Source organism: Arabidopsis thaliana (genome assembly GCF_000001735.4).
Source record: "Arabidopsis thaliana chromosome 1 sequence".
NCBI classification, from domain to species: domain Eukaryota; kingdom Viridiplantae; phylum Streptophyta; class Magnoliopsida; order Brassicales; family Brassicaceae; genus Arabidopsis; species Arabidopsis thaliana.
Window position 1 is genome coordinate 27140567 of NC_003070.9, and position 15441 is coordinate 27156007.

The 15441-nt window shown below is 34.6% G+C and overlaps 4 protein-coding genes across 4 annotated transcripts; 2 read left to right on the plus strand and 2 right to left on the minus strand.

Annotated features, from left to right (window-relative positions):
• Positions 1-1198: 1198 nt before the first annotated feature.
• AT1G72140 (Major facilitator superfamily protein) lies at positions 1199-3924 on the plus strand. Its single transcript, NM_105872.5, has 4 exons — positions 1199-1446; positions 1520-1737; positions 2140-2672; positions 3000-3924. Exons 1-4 carry the CDS (start codon positions 1311-1313, stop codon positions 3778-3780), a joined length of 1668 nt encoding a protein of 555 aa, NP_177359.1. The 5' UTR covers positions 1199-1310; the 3' UTR covers positions 3781-3924.
• A 655-nt stretch (positions 3925-4579) lies between these two features.
• Positions 4580-4756, minus strand: AT1G72141 (uncharacterized protein; the record flags this gene model as incomplete). Its single annotated transcript, NM_001124114.1, has 1 exon — positions 4580-4756. The coding sequence occupies one exon, from the start codon at positions 4754-4756 to the stop codon at positions 4580-4582; it is 177 nt and encodes a 58-aa protein (NP_001117586.1).
• A 2938-nt stretch (positions 4757-7694) lies between these two features.
• On the plus strand, positions 7695-10428 carry PATL1 (PATELLIN 1). The gene is made up of 4 exons (NM_105873.3): positions 7695-9209; positions 9399-9526; positions 9615-9747; positions 9844-10428. The coding sequence occupies exons 1-4, from the start codon at positions 7992-7994 to the stop codon at positions 10084-10086; spliced, it is 1722 nt and encodes a 573-aa protein (NP_177360.1). The 5' UTR covers positions 7695-7991; the 3' UTR covers positions 10087-10428.
• Positions 10429-12988: 2560 nt separating this feature from the next.
• AT1G72160 (Sec14p-like phosphatidylinositol transfer family protein) lies at positions 12989-15227 on the minus strand. The gene is made up of 4 exons (NM_105874.4): positions 14096-15227; positions 13861-13985; positions 13628-13778; positions 12989-13505 (listed from the first exon to the last, which is right to left on the minus strand). Exons 1-4 carry the CDS (start codon positions 15041-15043, stop codon positions 13257-13259), a joined length of 1473 nt encoding a protein of 490 aa, NP_177361.1. The 5' UTR covers positions 15044-15227; the 3' UTR covers positions 12989-13256.
• Between the last annotated feature and the right edge of the window lie 214 nt (positions 15228-15441).

Consider the following 15441-nt stretch of genomic DNA (forward strand, 5'->3'; position numbering starts at 1 on the left):
CGCGACAGCAAGCACTGTTGATTAACATTTAGCGCTGAATTTTTTCAGCGAATATGGCAGCTCAATTTTTGGTTGCTGCGCCTTTATTTTTGAAGTAGAATTTTGAAACAGCTTTACTTATGACTGTTGGTGTAGGAAAGCATTTGGGCCTTTCAGTTTCCTAGTCGCTGTCGTTTGGTTGAACTACTAGAAAAGAACAACCCCACACTATAGGGGTAAACCAGGCTAGCATGTTATACAAAATGGCATAAGCTAGCTAGAAAACACATATATTTAAATAAAGTTTAGTAATAAACGGAAACTTTAAAGATGAGTAGGTTCTCTAGTTGCCCCCCAAAAAAAATTTAAAAAAATATGAGTAGGTCTTTCGGATATATACACAGCTTGCCCAAAAATTGATTGTCTCACACAGAACAACACCATGCACGTTCTCTGCCAGCTGGACCCGAAATTAACTACGTAGCAGCTTACTCTCTGTAACTTTCAAAGTTGGTTACATATTTAAGTAACCACACAAGGCATGCTACCTGACCATCACCGTTGTCTGAGTGATATTAATTTCCGTTTTATTAAAAAGCTTAGATATTACTCTACGATAAAACCTTATTTTATAAAGGTTATTAGATTGATCTATTAACCTTGGTGAAAAGTTCATATTACTTTATAGTAACAATTTAAATATAAAAAAATGACAATTTTTTACTTTTTAAAAGGTTTGAAATCGACATATCTATCAAATTTGATAACTTTTCCAGGGTATTATTATTATTTATATTTTAAATTTTTTTTGGAAAACGGGTTTAATTAACAAGAAATAATTAATCAAACAAAAAGGTTCAATACGTCTACAATGAAAACAAAAAAAAACAAAGCAAAACAAATCAAAATTTCTACTTAAATGATAACATGCGAAGATGACAATCATGTAACGTCTAAGATGAATCTTGAATAAGTCCTTTAGGCCAGCCATGCATGGATGGGAGATCGGCCGTATCATCCACATAATCGAAATCTAATCTTTCATTTATTTTTATTAATTATCTTAACCAACCGATTGTGACAATTTCTCCTTGTTGCCAACCACTAAGATACGGTGTCATTCCTGACAACGAAGACTTTTATCGCGTCGCATTTATCAATCGATTACTCAATAGCGTTCTCACTTCTCGTCGTGACTCACGTGTTAAAATCTGTCATATTATAATATGAATTTATATTAGATTTTGGTCATTGTGCATGAAATACCAACTATATATATACACATATATAACCTATAGATAAATACATCTGAAACGAAATAACAAGAAGCAATGTCGACATCCATCGGCGATAATGAGACTGGAGCTATAGTTTCAAACGAGAATGTCGAGTTTTCCGTCGATTTCCGAGGCAATCCATCTATCAGATCCTCTTCCGGTGCATGGAAATCTTCTGGCTTCACCATGTGTAAGTCTTGACTCTTTTTTTTCCATTTCCTCAATTTACCACCAAATTCTCAAAAAAGTGAATATTCCGGCAGGTGCGGAAGTTGCCGAGAAATTCGCCTACTTCGGTATCGCCTCGAATCTGATAACCTACTTCACCGAGGCGTTAGGAGAGTCGACGGCTGTTGCAGCGTCAAACGTTAACCTCTGGCTTGGGACGGCAGCTTTCTTGCCTCTCATATGGGGTTCTATCGCCGACTCTTTTCTTGGCCGTTTCCGTACAATCCTCTTAACCTCTTCTTTCTATATCATGGTAATAATTCAGCTCAAAGCTTTCATCTTTTGTTACCTTGTGTAACCTTCTTGATTTTTCTAGTGCGATCATTACCAATTAGGCATGAGTTGGATCTTAGGCTACACATCCATTTTCCTATACCCTAGAAACAAGATAAGAATTTGAATCAAAAAAAAAAAAATTGATTAAAAATTTAATGATATATGCGACTAAACCCCCAATCCAAATTGAAACAGAAACCATACGTGCATACCAAACTATTCATATTATTATATAGGTTTTAATTTGGATACTTTTTTGTTTCTACTACAAAAATCAAATGTGAATCAAGATCTTGAAAATCTTTGACCTAATAAAAAACGCGGGATAGTTTTGGAAAAACCTTTAATATAATTTATGTGATGTGATCCTGAATTTTAGGGACTTGGGCTGCTTACGTTTTCAGCAACGATTCCTTCTCTTTGTAATGATCAAGAAACACGTGAGTCGTGCGTCTCTCAGGTCAAAGTAATAATCTTCTTTTGTGCTCTCTACCTAATTGCTTTGGGAGAAGGAGGCTTCAAGGTATGTCTTCGAGCCTTTGGAGCAGATCAGTTTGATGAACAAGACCCAAATGAGTCCAAAGCCAAGAGTTCTTACTTTAACTGGTTGTATTTTGCTATATCAATCGGCATATTGACCACTCGTCTGGTCACAAATTATGTCCAAGAGAATCTGAGCTGGGCTTTAGGATATGCGATTCCATGTCTTTCTATGATGCTTGCTCTATTCTTGTTCTTACTTGGAATCAAAACTTACCGCTTCAGCACCGGAGGAGAAGGAAGACAGGGCAAAAAACATGATAACCCTTTTGTTAGAATTGGCCGTGTTTTTGTGGCTGCAGCTAGAAACCGGCGACAAACTCCTTCTGATACTTGTCTTCTTCTGCCTAACGAAAGCACCAAGAAATTCAGGTATTATATGTTTTGTTTGTTTGGTCTTTTGTTTTCTTTTGTCTTTACACTGTGTTTTTGTTTACAAACAAAATCATTTTTTAGTCAAGTTTCTTATCTGAACTTAGGTAATTAGTAATTTTACATATATTTTTTAATAGTCCTCCAATAGTTAAAAAGTTGTAAATACATAAATGAAAATACAAAATTCTTGAATCATCTAACTAAAAAAAGGTTGGAACGACTTATAATCTATAGAATTTAAAGCATGTGTTAGCTTCGATAATTTACATGCATGCTTTTGTTAGATATAAAATTAAGTATGCATGTAATTTTTGGTAACGACAGATTCTTGGACAGAGCGGTGATTTCATGCGATTCATATGAAGTTGAGGAAGCAAAAGCTGTGTTGAGTCTCATTCCAATTTGGTTGTGTAGTTTGGTGTTTGGCATTGTGTTTGCGCAATCTCCTACTTTCTTTACAAAGCAAGGATCTACAATGGATAGATCAATCTCATCAACACTCCAAGTCCCTGCAGCTACACTCCAATGCTTCATAAGCCTAGCAATCCTCGTCTTCATCCCAATCTACGACCGTTTATTCGTCCCAATCGCACGATCAATCACTCGTAAACCAGCAGGAATTACAACCCTTCAGAGAATTTCCACCGGCATTTTCCTCTCAATTATTTCAATGGTAATAGCTGCTTTGGTCGAGATGAAAAGACTCAAGACTGCTCGAGATCATGGATTAGTTGATTCGCCTAAAGCCACGGTCCCGATGAGCGTTTGCTGGCTGATTCCACAATACATTCTCTTTGGAGTCTCTGACGTTTTCACTATGGTTGGTTTGCAAGAGTTTTTCTACGGAGAAGTCCCGCCACAGCTTAGGAGCATGGGACTGGCTCTATATCTAAGCATAATCGGCATAGGAAACTTCTTGAGTAGCTTCATGGTATCAGTCATCGAGGAAGCCACAAGCCAGTCCGGTCAAGTGAGCTGGTTCTCTAATAACCTGAACCAGGCACATCTTGATTACTTCTACTGGCTACTTGCTTGTCTCAGCTCCCTCGCCTTTATTTTTACTGTCTATTTTGCCAAGTCCTATCTCTACAACAGCCCAAAGTAGTCTCTCTAGCGATCTTGAGGAATAATGTTATGTTGAGTGATATATAAATATGTAGTTTTTGATAAAGAAGAAAAAAATAAAAATAAATAAGTACTTTGTAATCCATACAACAAACAGTAGATATACATATATCCCTTAAATTTGAAAAAAAAAAAAAAAAAAAAACATGTCCGTTATGAGTTAGGGCTTTTACCTATTTTTAAAGGGATTTTTTGTTGACATGATTATTAATATGCAACTCTGAAAATTCGAGCAAAACACTATCACAAACCAATAGAGTATATGTCATGCTCATTTCATTTTTCATTGGATTTAACTTACTCGATTTTTTTTTTGTTCAATCTGAATGTTCAATCGAGATCTCGATTCGGTTCTGATTTGGTCTTTTCGATTTTTTAAAAAGTTAATTTTTGATTATTTTTTTGTTGGGTTTGATTCGAATTCTAATTCTGTTTTTATGATATAAAATAAATTGTTGTAACTTAATTCAGCTCTTTTACTCTTTGAGGTCAGTTTCGTTTCGTACTCTCTTATTCTCAGTGTTAACATAAATCATTGAGAGGTTGCTCTCTCTTACTCTCTTGTCAATTTTTAGTTTCTTGTTCTAACATAAAGACATAAATGACAAAAGAGAAATGTTTCTTTAATTGTCTACATTGATAAATATTAGATTGCTTTCTTCTAAGTAACTACACACGCATACACACTTTTAGACCTCTAATTTAACAACAACGTATGCTAGTAGGCTCTAGATAATTGCTTAGTTTTACAAGCAAATTTAAACTACTATCCTTGGACACTAACAAGATACAAGCAAACTCCAACTACTACCACATCTCCACATTTGGGCCTTAATCAACTTAATGACCCAATATGCTTTAAACAAAACAACCCAATAAATGGGCTTGACTAATGGACCAGTAATGGCCTTCTTGACTTTCTTCTTCTTCTTCGTTGACGCTGGTTTCTTCTTCATCTTCCTTAATCTTAAACCTTTGATGATTGTGTTTATTCTTTGCAGGCTTAATCAAAGTATTCAATTCCAACATAAACGGATGCATTAAAACGTATCACACGATAAATATATACATTCAAATCAGATTTGGTTTGTGATTTAACATTCCTAGCCAAACACATACCTCATATTAGGCTCATAATCTCACATCCCTCTCTAGTGCGGCCGTAGTACGGTGACCAAGATTATCTAACTTTTACAATTGGGCTGAACTTGGCATTGTTATTTCCATAATGAGGTTGGGCATATAACTGGGCCTAATATCCAACTAATAAAATTACACATACTGTATTAGACAAAAAAAAAAAACACAAGCAGGGAAAAAAAGACAACCTCCTGATATGATTTGTTCTGTCTTCATCTGTTGATGCGAGTTCACTATGGAAAAAAAGAGAATATAGTGCACATAAAATATATATCAGATTTGTAGTAGTTAAAAGCAACCTCTAAATTTAATCTAATATTGTTCTTAGTTGCATATATATACCTCGTGTTAACGTGAAGTCCAATATTACTAACTAATCATTTTACATATTTTTCCGGAGGTAACGTTAATTCGTTTTTTTGTCGTCGTTCTTAACAAGAGAAACAAAAGGAAGTTGTCTCATCGTGTGCTGTAAAAACTATGATGTGAAAACGGCAAGTGTTCGTTTATTTCGTTTTCATTTTTGGTTTCTCCTTTTTCTTGTTTTATGTGAAAACGGCTAGTGTTCTCACACACGTTAGACAAAGAAGTATTCGTCCTTTTCCGAAATATTTTTGTCCAAAATTTTACAAAATTACTTAATAATAATTGTCGGATACAAATTCCCCAAAAAATTCTATTTGCGTTTTTACCCCAAGTTTTTTAAAAACTTTTTAAATCCACTTTTTTAACGTCTCCGTGATTGCTTATGTGTAGATAAAATAAGAAAAGTCAGATACGATGATCTTAGCATCTATTAAAACAAAGATTAAAATTGTCAAAATAATTTTAGCACCTAAATAAATTCTTACATTATGAAACTGGTTACTACGATCAATCATTGTTAAGAATGGATATAAAAATAAGAAAGTGGGTTTATGAAACGAAAAAGAGAGGAAAAACAGCTATACGATGATAAATAAGATGGCACCAGCGAAGAACAAAACCAACCAAAACAGCTTTCTTCTTTTTCTTTTGACAAAAGCAACCGATGAAGGGATTTTTAACGGATCACTCTTGGGTCCCGCGCAATTGTACCAACTTTACCTTTTTCAAAAACACGATATTTTTCCAATAAATATACTTATAGTATTTGCAGAATCTATTTATATATATTATTAATAAAAATTGTAAATCCTATTTTTCTGTAATTTATTTAATATAACACTACTCAACTCGCATAATTATTTTTTTTGTGTGGAAATTTACATGAATTTTAGGGAAATAAAACTATCAGAATTTACTTATCCAATTATTCCAAAAGATTAGTCTTTAAACTGTAACTTGAATTCATATTAGGTGGCAAAAAAAGTCTGGCGACCAATAGATAATAGACACAATAGGATGTGAATGGAATTTATGTGGTGTCATATATGAGACTATTTGGTTAATGCCACCATAGGGTTTGACTGCTCTAGTCTATTGGTAATTTTCCCTTAATCTCCGATTTCACAATCAGTGTACGTGGAATCAATAATCCATAACTTGTAGTAGGTTACAACAACGCATCAAACAACGGTTCATATAGATGAACAAATATAATCATTTGATTCATTACGTGCAAAGTAGTTACTAGTACCGTGAGACTTTTGAAAATCAAAACTTTTCAGTTGTTAGATAATAAAGTTTTCAAATGTACTATCGTTGTTAATCATATTAAATATTTTTCCTCTAAATACCAATACATTCTTTTCAAAAACCAAGAAACCAATCTTTTCTCGCATGTGTTGATATGTCATAGAAGAATATATATATATATATATATATATATGATATTAAATTAGTGTGTACATATAGCTAGATATATTATGTACACAAAAAAATTTAAAATAAAAAGAATCTATATGTAAATATGATTCTATTCGGAGCATAAAAAAGTATCCGAGGTTTTCGTTTTGGAAAATGCATGTGAATCTTAAGTAAATTAAAACATAGGTGTCATTGGTTATAGAGGTAAAAGACAAATTCTAACGTTTATATACGTCAACAACTTGAAAAAGAGGGTAAGAATGACATGCGTTTAAAGATTCGTATTGTTTTTTTTTTTATCAACTAATATTTTAAACAAATTGGATTGTGTACTATACTCATGGTATACTGGTATCCAAAAATTTATAAGATTATCTATATTACAGGAAAAAAATATCATCTTTGCTAACGTCAGAAAAAAACAGTTATTAAATTTGTTTCTGATTTCGGTTAAAACTATATATTTAGATTATTTTGTGAATAATAAAAGGATCATTTGCAATGGTATCTTTTTTATATAAAAAAGGAACTTAAGTGTAGTGATAATGGTGATGTAACAAAAATAAATCACTACTATATACTCTTTTAATTTAATACGAATGCGAAGATATAACATGATGTCATGATTTGAAAACACACTTTACTTTAAAAATAAAAATTATTAAAAACATGACTAGCATGCTACTGCTTTCTCTTTCCGTTTCGCAAATGATTCCACTTTTTTGTTGCCTTCTCTATCCTAATTTGAAAATTTTCACTATTTAATTGTAAAGATTTGATATTTATGCAAACGACTAAATAAACATTAATTACGCACATAGAAGAAAGAATCTTGACGACTTATTATGGGAGAAAAAAGCTGTAGAATATCTTCAAAATTTCAAAATCAAGGAGAATCATTAAGAATGCTATAATCAGAATTTTATGAATATACGATGATATATATATTAAAAAAAGTGTCGATTATGGGATATATAAAAATAGATATAGTAACTAATATAATGTTAAATTGGTAAAAATGGTTAGAAAAGGAAGTTTTAAATTGGTGGAAGCAAAAAAGACGGCCGTTGGGAGAAAAGAAAGAGAGAGGACCCCACTGAGAAAAGAGGTGTTTCGAATGAGCTGTCAAAACAGCTCCGACCAGTCTGTTCCCTTCTTCCAAATTCCTCTGTTTTCTTCTTTTAAAAGCCTCCTCTTCTTCCTCTTCTCTCTCCTCACAACTCAAAACTCTCTCCATCTCTCTTCTAAAATCAGACAAGAAAGATGGCTCAAGAGGAAGTACAGAAATCGGCTGATGTCGCTGCTGCTCCGGTGGTGAAGGAGAAACCTATTACCGATAAGGAGGTTACTATTCCTACCCCTGTGGCAGAGAAAGAGGAAGTTGCTGCTCCTGTCTCTGATGAGAAGGCGGTTCCAGAGAAGGAGGTGACTCCGGAGAAGGAAGCCCCAGCGGCGGAAGCGGAGAAATCTGTTTCGGTGAAGGAGGAAGAGACGGTTGTTGTAGCTGAGAAGGTTGTTGTTTTAACTGCTGAGGAAGTTCAGAAGAAGGCACTTGAGGAGTTTAAGGAGCTTGTAAGGGAGGCTTTGAACAAACGTGAATTCACTGCTCCGGTGACGCCGGTTAAGGAAGAGAAAACAGAGGAGAAGAAAACAGAGGAGGAAACTAAAGAGGAAGAGAAAACAGAGGAGAAGAAAGAAGAGACAACGACTGAGGTTAAGGTTGAAGAAGAGAAACCGGCGGTTCCAGCGGCGGAGGAGGAGAAATCATCAGAGGCTGCTCCGGTTGAGACCAAATCTGAGGAGAAACCTGAAGAGAAAGCAGAGGTAACAACCGAGAAAGCATCCAGTGCCGAAGAAGATGGAACCAAGACCGTGGAAGCAATCGAAGAATCTATCGTCTCTGTTTCACCACCTGAATCCGCCGTAGCACCTGTCGTGGTAGAGACTGTCGCCGTTGCTGAGGCAGAGCCAGTGGAGCCGGAAGAAGTCTCGATCTGGGGAGTTCCACTACTCCAAGACGAGAGATCTGACGTGATCCTCACGAAATTCCTCCGTGCAAGAGACTTTAAGGTCAAAGAAGCTTTAACCATGCTTAAAAACACCGTCCAGTGGCGTAAAGAAAACAAAATCGACGAACTCGTTGAATCCGGAGAAGAAGTGAGTGAGTTCGAGAAGATGGTGTTTGCTCACGGTGTTGACAAAGAAGGACACGTCGTGATCTACAGTTCTTACGGTGAGTTTCAGAACAAGGAGCTTTTCTCCGACAAGGAGAAGCTTAACAAGTTCCTCAGCTGGAGGATTCAGCTACAAGAGAAGTGTGTGAGAGCTATTGATTTCAGCAACCCTGAAGCGAAGTCTTCGTTTGTGTTCGTCAGCGACTTCAGGAACGCTCCAGGACTTGGTAAAAGAGCCTTGTGGCAATTCATCAGACGCGCTGTTAAACAATTCGAGGACAATTATCCTGAATTCGCCGCTAAAGAGGTATTAAACTTTATACGACGATACTAACACAAACCACTAGTCTAGTTAATAATGTTCAAAGATAATTATTCTCTTAAACTTAGAATTAGAACTACAATTAAATATTATTATAATCCACTTAAAGATGATTTCTTCTTTAATTACATTTTTTATTTTTTTATAAATCTTCTTTTTTTACTTTTTTTGCAGCTATTCATCAATGTCCCATGGTGGTACATTCCATACTACAAAACATTCGGATCTATCATCACATCCCCAAGGACTAGGAGCAAGATGGTCCTTGCTGGTCCATCCAAATCTGCCGATACTATTTTCAAGTAATTAACCATTAAATCACTTTAACCATTTCATAATTGTATATTTGTATGTTTGCATGTTTCTCACTAAGGCTTATTATATAATCAGATACATAGCTCCTGAACAAGTTCCCGTTAAATACGGTGGACTTAGCAAAGATACTCCTTTGACCGAAGAAACCATAACGGAAGCCATCGTTAAACCGGCAGCAAACTACACTATTGAATTGCCTGCTTCTGAGGTATAAATACATTTAAATCTCGATGGCTAATAAGCTCATATTGTAACAATGTTGTTGATCAAGAAGGTTAATGTTGATTGTGTTGATTTGTGGTAGGCTTGCACGCTTTCATGGGAGCTTAGGGTTTTGGGTGCTGATGTGAGCTACGGAGCTCAGTTTGAGCCAACCACCGAAGGAAGCTATGCTGTGATCGTCTCTAAGACACGGAAGATTGGATCAACCGATGAACCGGTGATAACCGATTCTTTTAAGGTGGGTGAACCGGGAAAGATTGTGATCACAATCGACAACCAGACTTCCAAGAAGAAGAAAGTGCTCTACAGGTTCAAAACTCAATAAAAGGTCTGATCTTTGAAATCCAAATCCAAGGAAGAAGCAAAAAAAATGTTATTTTGTTATTTGGGGGAAACAAATTTTAATTAATTAATTTAGTTTGTTATTTATTATGTAATTTTGAAATCTCAAGATGTGGTTGTGTTTTTGCTTTGTTTTGGTATTGGGGGTTGTTTTCGTGTGTGGAGAATATGTGATTAAAATTCAAAAGAAAGTAAAGAACACTTTGTTTCATGATTTCTTACCTTTAACTTTTTTTTGTTCCTACTTTTATTTGTAAAATTGTGTAAATCTTATTGTATTTATTACTTATACTTATCTTTATGTTTCTATTATCTTTACTTCTTGTTCATGAACTTGATTCTGAAACAAATGTTTTCTTAGTAAAGCATTTGGAAAAATAGAGTTGAAAGTTACACTAGATAGTGATCATACCAAGTGTTATAAGTCTAATGTATTATCATCATCAAAGATATAAAGATAATGTTCAGTGGATATTTATAGTTTTAAGAGATAAGGAGAAGAGACGTGTCAAGGCTGATTGTAGATTTGTTGTTATATCAATATTGATAGAGAGATATGAATTTAAATATGAAAAAGGTCCATCTGTATATAATAGATTGAAGTGGATAACACTGAATGAGACATTAAGGACGAGATATTATGAGAATGGACCCTATTTGTTGATTGATATATGGACTAATAAGTCGTGGATAAGAGAAGGATCACGGAATCAAGCAACGATTATATTTGACATTAAGAGAAAAAAAAAATTCGGCAGAGAAAAAAAGAACATATTTAACCGCAAACTCGATTTTGCGAAATCTAATTCTCTTGGGAGGGCCAAGACCAAATGACAATGTCTTTGAAGTGTTATTTGATTTTTGGATTCTAAGCTATCGTAGTAAAGATTGGAATAGGTTGAAATTTGCGGATTAACCCATAAAATCGGATTAGAATGAATAATTAGTCTATTAGTAATTAGACTCATTTTTTGAACATATACTCTGTTCAGAAAATTCACCTCTAGATTGACTTCAACATGTTTATATGGATTAGCTCAACATAAACAATGGTCCGTATTCTGACAATTTTAGAATTTTAGTTTACGTTCGTAATAAATGAATATTTTGATTTATGTTCGAGTTGACATAAACATAAATATCTTATTGAATGTTATGGTTTTAATGGTTGATGCAGACGGGACTAAAGTCGGACTCGCATTTACTTAATTTTCCATTCAAAAAAAAAAAAAAAAAACAGCGGGGATAGGTGTGAATGTTGACAAATGAAAACTAATAATGGCTAATTGGATATGGCCTACTCATTAATCCAATAAGTCTAAAGTTAACATCAAGTGACTTGTCATGGCTAATCCGCATGTTTATCAAACTACGGCCCTTACCATGATGATCAAAACATACAAATTCATCTTAAATTATATACTAACTGTATACATGTCAATGTCCTTTGTTTTCTTTTCTTCATTAACTTAAGTCATTCATTTTGAAAATGATAGTATTAGTAATATACTCATATTTTGAAACTCAGGTGAGAATGTGCAAATGAGATTGGAGTACACTGGCCATTTTTTCTTAGTGAGAAACATTATTAATCGAATTTCATACTAGTTTCGAAACTTTAATTTTCTTTTGTAGATAAAAAGAACGTGTTTATACCAAAAATAGATTTGTTACTTCACCATAAATGCCAACATCGTGTAATTAGAATATGGACTTTTTAACAAGATCCACCAACAATTTTGAAAGTTGAAAACAGCTCAAGTTGAGGTTTTTTTTTTAGTACAGAGTATGAATTTTGTAATGGTTACATGAATGAAGTAATATGTAAAAGAATGGGAGTGATCATAATGTCTGGTCCGAAGACAGTTCGGAGTTTTTATAAGAAAATGGCAGAAATAATCAAACAATAGAAAAGGAAGGGACATGCGTGGACCGACACAACACAAACAGCCATGAATGCAATTTGAACATATTCACTACTGCCCTAGTCGTCGCATGTGCTTCTTCATCAATTCTTCATTCACTTTCTATTTGCTTTCTCCTTGTATAAATTCTTAAAGAAAATAATAATAAAATATCACTTTCACAATAATTGTTGTTGGTTGATCACTTCACTTCCATAAATAGAGAGGTAGGTATTTACATATACATTTGTGTGAATGTGAAACAGGGTTTGTATATACGCTTATAGATTTGTTCATTTGACTATTTTTAGTGTTAGCAGTTTGTATATTTCAAAACCATTTACTTGTTAACCAAATGGGTGGTGGTCTAGTGGTAATACAAATGGATTAGTTTTTTCGTGTTCCAAGTTCAATCATATCCTTCTATGATACGGAAGATTGTTTTTAAAATCAGAATATCTAAATCTAACTCCGGATGTTGGAAGTGATTGTGGATCAAAAGCCCATAAACGACCGATCTTAGACCTAAAAATCAAGTCAAAGTATGAACTAATTTGAGTATATTTACATTTTTTTATTCCTCTAAATAGTACAACAAAAGTAGTAGACAACTAGACAAGGATAACTGAATATAAACAAGCTGAGAACAATTTTTCATTACCGGTCTTTCGTTTTTTTATTCGTAACAAAAAAAAAGGAAAAAAAACTCATACAAAAGGGTTATCACAGCCAAGAATCAAGTCAGGAAATAGTTGGCATTTGAATGATGCAAGAGCCAACAGATTTTGGGTTAAACAAGACACAAATTGAACCTCTTCCACCTACTCCAGTCTTGAGACAACAACATTATGTCAGTGTCGAGAAGTTGTTCCAACGTGTAAATCAACAGCCTTACGAATCTTTTTTCATTGAATATTAATAAAACTTGTGATTTATATACTTCGATGTTGCACGACACCTAATAAGTCGTATAAACATGATTTCATAAACAGACACAATCAATAAATTGGTTGAGATTTAAAGATCTTTATTTCATAAAGTCATGTAGTAATATATTCTCCACAAATGATTGATTACAAGAGCAAAATAAACCACACATAATTTATATGATATGATAAAGTAAACACTCACATATACAAACACACATAAGATATCTCACTTCTGTTTCAAGAAAAACAAAAGTCTAGAAACAACATTTTTTGTAAAATAAAACAAAGTTTGGAAACATTTTTCATTTGGTTCTTAAAACTTAGAGAGGTTTGACATTGAACCTGTAAACGAGCTTCTTCTTCTTAGAGGTTGGGTTGTCTACTGTGAGTAAAACCTTGCCAAGCTCATTCACTTTGAAGCTATGGGTTAACACCGGTTCATCGGATGGTCTCATCTTCCTCGGTTTTTGTATAACCACCGTGTAAGCATCTTTCTCTTCCGGCACAAATTCAGCCTTGTAGCTCACTTCCCATCCAGTTACCCTTATCTCCCACACAAGTTCACATTTCTACGCCAACAAAAAAAAACTTGAAATCAAACATTCATAGAGTTGTAATAAATATCATGACTAACCAACCTTGGATGTCACCTTTCACATAATGACAGAGTTAAATATGTGAATGCTCTAACCTCATAGATTATGATCTCAACAGTTTGTTTTGTTCCGGGCTTAACAGTGATCTCAGAGGCTGAATCTTCCAACGAAAAGTCTGGATTGCAGTCGCAAGGATCAACACTCAATCCACCATATTGTACTGGAACTTGCTCGGGTGATATGTATCTATAGTCCACATTTTTCAAACAGAGTTAAGAGACTAAACATAAATGGTTTCAAGAAACAAAACAAACGGACTCAATGTTACTTGAATAGGGTTTCAGCTGAACGCGAAGGACCAGCAAACACAAGCTTGCTCTTTGATCTTGGTGTCATGAACGGACCAATCACAGTATAAAACACAAGGTACCACCAAGGAACATTGATAAAAGCCTGAAAATATTGATCAACAAAACATTCAACACGAACATGTCTTAATGCTAAGAAACCTAAAACAGATATCTACTCTAGTTTAGAGCTAAAGGTCCACAGGAAAATGTTACCTGTTTGAAGACAAACTCAGGGTAATTGTCCTGAAGCAACTCAACAGCTTGCTTAGTAGCTGATCTAAGCTCTTTCTTCCCTAACCCCGGAGAATTCTTCATATCATTAACCTGAAAAATAGTAGAAACCCCACCAGAGCTAAAATCTAGCTTCCTTATACTCCTCTCCAAGAACTGAATCCTAGTCCTCAAGAAATGTTTCCTCTTTTCCTCATCAGAAAACGTCTTATTATAAAGCTCCTTGTTCTGAAACTCACCATAGACATTGTAACAAACAGGGTGACCTTCTCGGTCATGTCCATGCATAAACACAACCTTGTCAAGATCATCCACAAGATCTTCCTCGACCAATTCATCGATCTTGAACTCCTTTCTCCACTTGATTGTGTTCTTGAGCATAGCAAACGAATCTTTCACCTTGAACTCCCTAGCTCTTAGGAATTTTAACAAAACGACGTCGCTTCTATCGTCTTCAAGTAATGGAATCCCCCAAATCTTGACTTCTTCTGGTGTGTTGGTGAATTGGTGATTGTCTAGAGCTTCTCGAACTAGATGTTTTAGTTCATCGAGTGATTTCTTCTCGGAATTAGATAGATCAGAAAGTTTGCTGCTTTCTTCTTTGAATGAACCAAGATTCTGTGGAATCATACTCTTTTTCTCTTCAGCTACTTCTTTCTGCGATGCTTCGTCTTTAACCTCTTGTTTCTCCGTCGATGCAGTTTCTGTTTCCGTCACTGTCGGTGGATGATGCTCTGCCGCGGTTTCTTCTTCTGGCTTGGTGGTGGTATCTGCAGTTTCCGGTGGATTAGTCTCAGTCACTTTCTCCAGAGTTTCTGTCTCTGTCGGTAGGGCATCTTGAGTAGATTCAGATACTTCAGAAGGCGTGAGGCTCGGAGAAGGTAGCTTTTCCGGTGTAACGAGAGTGGTAGTAGTAGGTTCTTCAGCCATTTTTTACTTGTGCCGTCTTGTTCTGTGATTGTTGTTCCTAAATTGGGCAAAAGTGAATTTTGGGTTTATAGAAAGAAAGAAAGAAAGTGGAGACAAAAAAATACGTTGAGACGTCGTCGTAAGTACAAAAGGGTATATTGGTAATGCCAATCGAACCGGTTTTTTTATTTTATTTTATTTTTGTTGTAAAAAGATTAATATATTTTCTCGTTTTAGCATCAATTCCAAATTATATATCAGGATTTTTGGTGTGACAAAAAAGACAAAACAATCGTGAAATTGGATCCAATGACATTTGAAGTATACATTTTTATCTTTCAATTTTGAATAATAATAAAAAAAAAAAAGTAAAAACAGAAGAGATCCACGTGAAAAATCATATGTTTGATTTTTTTATT